The following is a 3,341-nucleotide window of genomic DNA, read 5'->3' as shown; positions in this document are numbered from 1 at the left end:
ATAGAATAACAGCCTAGCTTCCTCAAGCTTTTCTTTCTTCATGGAGCTTGGATTGCTGTCACGAGAGTCAAGAAGATTGGTGGGCGCCCATTTGTTTGCATCGGACAAAGTTTCGACGGAATATGCGTTAACTGAAGAGGTGTTTTTTGGGTTTTTTTTAGTCATCTCTGGAAGACTTCAGATTAGGGTTTTTTGAGAGGAGTGAAAGTTCACAAATGAAGTGAAGTGATGAATTTTATGGGGGAAAGGTGAATGGAAGATGGCGTGTGAAATTGGAACAACGCAACACAAAGATCGAGGAGACTCCTCGGTGGTATCATAGTTTATCTAATAAGAAGATGAAGGGATTTGATTTAATCAATTAACAAATGAATTGATAAAATCAGGGACTATTGTTAGGAGTCGAGTTTGACAAGACGTGACGTGAACCCAGACGACAAGACGACAAGCATGACATGACGGGAGAACGAGAGGACATGACGTGAACAAGGACGGAAAGAAGGAGTCAAACTGCGAGTTAGAAACAGGGGATAAAAAGCAATAAGCTCTCAACAAACAGTTGGATCATGGAGGAAAAGTAGGAGATAATGGAAATTTGAATATGGAAGATGTATTATAAATATAGGTGAATGCACATTGTAAAACACACAACCTACACTCACTAGAAAACACACATAATCAAATTCTACTCATTATATCCTCAAATTCATAGTGATAATTATTTTGCCTGGGCAACAATCCCACCCGTGGTTTTTATCCTTTCACGAGGATTTTCCGCGTCACCCACTCTTTGTCTCATTTTGCTTATACCTTGGTTTTATTCAAATTACACACCAAGATAGATTTAGCTATTAACCTACAAAATTGAGTTAAAACAGTTGCCAGGTAAACACTATCTTCCTTCAAATATTATTAAGAAACAATGTTTCTTTCCTTCATAATTCATAATTGACACCTATTTACAACTTCCAGTTTGCCATGCATTATTCATGGTCTACTGAGGCACGGGCACGACGGGTCTTGGCAAATGTTTCTGCATTACTTCGCCCAGGAGGCATCTTCACTGGAACAATGCCAGATGCCAACATTATCATCAAAAAGCTCAGAGCAGGCATGGCTTTTTGTTATAGTATTCCAGCTGTATTTTTTGTGTAGGAAATCATACCTGCCTTTTGGCCACAAATGCTTATATAAGACCAGATTTATTACATCAGCACATCCATAGCTGAGTTCTGTCGAAGTTTTAAGAAATAATTTTGACAGAATATTGAATTTCGGTTGATGAACATAACCATTTTCATGTTTTCCTTTCAATTTAGAATGGTTGGAAGGCAAATAAAGTCGGTATCTGATGAAATTTAACAACAGAAACAAATTACAGATTTTAAGGAGTCTTCTGTTAATTATATATTCTGAACCTTATAGCTAAACTCGGCCTTTACCTTTCTCTGATTATATACTACTCTCTGTGGGAAGCTGGTTTTTTCATTCCTTAATTTTGAATATGCAGCTGAAGGACTGGCCTTTGGAAATAGTGTGTACTGGATACGCTTTGATGAAGAATACTTGGAAAAGGTGAGTCTGCTCAATTTTTTTTTCTCGTTTTAAAGTATCCCCTTCGATATCAAACTAAGACAAAGAGTTTGACGGGCATATTTTATCGGACTAAGTGACATGTTCCAATCATTTCACATTTTTATGATGTTCTGTAATGAAAACCATTTCGCTTAGTTTTGAGGATGGGGTTTAATTTTTTGTCAAATTGAACAACTAAATGGAGAAACCCTTTGATTTTTCTTTACAGAAATTTAAATCGGCACGTCCCTTTGGTATCAAGTACAAATTCCATCTTGAGGTAAGTTCATATTGACTTTAGAGTGTTGAAGACTGATGCCGTATCAGAACTTCTTAGTGTTTAATCACAAGTGATATGGAGTCCTTTGTGCTGTTTCTTGCAGGATGCTCTTGATTGTCCAGAATGGATTGTTCCCTTTCATGTTTTCAAGTCACTGGCAGAGGAGGGACAGTTTTGTTGCTTGACAAATTGCATTTACATAACAATGATGAGAAGAACTCCCAATGGGATTAGTATCTTACTTAACTTTACATAAACATATAATCATCACAGGACCTTTTTGCATATGACATCAATCTTCGTGCAGTTTTGTTTAAATGTGCAGTATGATCTCGAACTGGTTTTTGTAAAAAATAATCATGCATTTGTTGAAGAGTACCTAATAATGTGCCGTATGATGGGAATGAGGACCAGGGTAAATTTTTATAAGTACAGTTTTGATATAATTTGCAGAACACATTCTTAGGTTTTGTTAACTGTATATATAGCTCATCAAGTTTTAGCAAATATATGTAACCTAGTGCCTACTGTTTAATAACGTGTTAAGGTACACTCTCACTAGATGAATGGGAAGTGGCTTACTTATATCTGGCTTTTGTCTTGGGGAAGGTAAGCTTCTTTTCTTTGAAAATGATATATGCTATATATGCAATGAGTAAATTCTTTTTGTTAATTTTACTGCACGAGTACATTGATCGCTCTAACTGAAAAGATTCCCGGTCGTATATGTGCAACTCCACTGTTAACTTGAATCCTATAGCATGAACTCTTGGTCTTGTTTCTGTTCAATATTAAATTTTTGATGGTTTTCTGCCAACAAATTTCCTTTGCAGCGAGGCCAACCAAAACGAACACGAACAAGTGGTAGACAAGACAGAGGCAAATTACACATAAAGAAAGAAGACATTACATACTTGACGGCGAGAGCAACCACAACCGACACCAACAAGTGGTAGACAAGACGAAGACAAAGGCCAATTGCACAAAATGAAAGAAAACATTACATACTTGAACAGTTGAACCTTTGTTCAGTGCAATGATTATGCGTTTTTGTGTAAGCTCGTTAAATCATCACGGTGAGAAGTGCCAGTCGCACAAAAATACAATGCAGAAGTGATGTGGGAGAAGGCCCATAGATAACTTACCCTTGAACACCCTTAACAATTCGCATGCAAACATGTACACCCTTACAAGTTTTTTTGACTTTTTACGCATATTTTAGATTAAATAAAAAAAACTCCACAAATTATTTTAAATTATTTTTTCTGAATAAAGTATAAATATTAAATCTTAATTCTAGAAAAAAAATTAGAAAAAAGTATGCGGAACTATGATTTTTATACACCTTAAAATATGCATAAAAAATAAAAGATACTAGTATTTTAGTACCGACGGAGTAAATCACATGTTAAACCTTTGGAAGGGATTAAAATTACCAATCAATAAGTTGATTGTTGATTAGAGAATTTAAAATTTGAATTGCATG

The 3,341-nt window shown here is 35.6% G+C and overlaps 1 protein-coding gene across 2 annotated transcripts; it reads left to right on the top strand.

Annotated features, from left to right (window-relative positions):
- The first annotated feature begins 822 nt into the window (after positions 1-822).
- LOC141686601 (mRNA cap guanine-N(7) methyltransferase 1-like) lies at positions 823-3,087 on the top strand. 2 transcript variants are annotated; one of them, XM_074491630.1, is made up of 6 exons: positions 823-1,111; positions 1,511-1,575; positions 1,805-1,855; positions 1,959-2,270; positions 2,403-2,464; positions 2,689-3,087. In XM_074491630.1, exons 1-4 carry the CDS (start codon positions 979-981, stop codon positions 2,109-2,111), a joined length of 402 nt encoding a protein of 133 aa, XP_074347731.1. In that variant the 5' UTR covers positions 823-978; the 3' UTR covers positions 2,112-2,270; positions 2,403-2,464; positions 2,689-3,087. The 2 variants fall into 2 exon arrangements, with proteins under 2 accessions (XP_074347731.1, XP_074347730.1); XM_074491629.1 differs by having other exon boundaries at positions 1,959-2,464.
- The last annotated feature ends 254 nt before the right edge of the window (positions 3,088-3,341 follow it).

The sequence above is a fragment of the Apium graveolens genome, chromosome 9 (genome assembly GCF_009905375.1).
Source record: "Apium graveolens cultivar Ventura chromosome 9, ASM990537v1, whole genome shotgun sequence".
Taxonomy (NCBI): Eukaryota; Viridiplantae; Streptophyta; class Magnoliopsida; order Apiales; family Apiaceae; genus Apium; species Apium graveolens.
The sequence above is the reverse complement of the archived record's forward strand: the minus strand, read 5'-3'. Positions and strand labels throughout refer to the sequence as shown.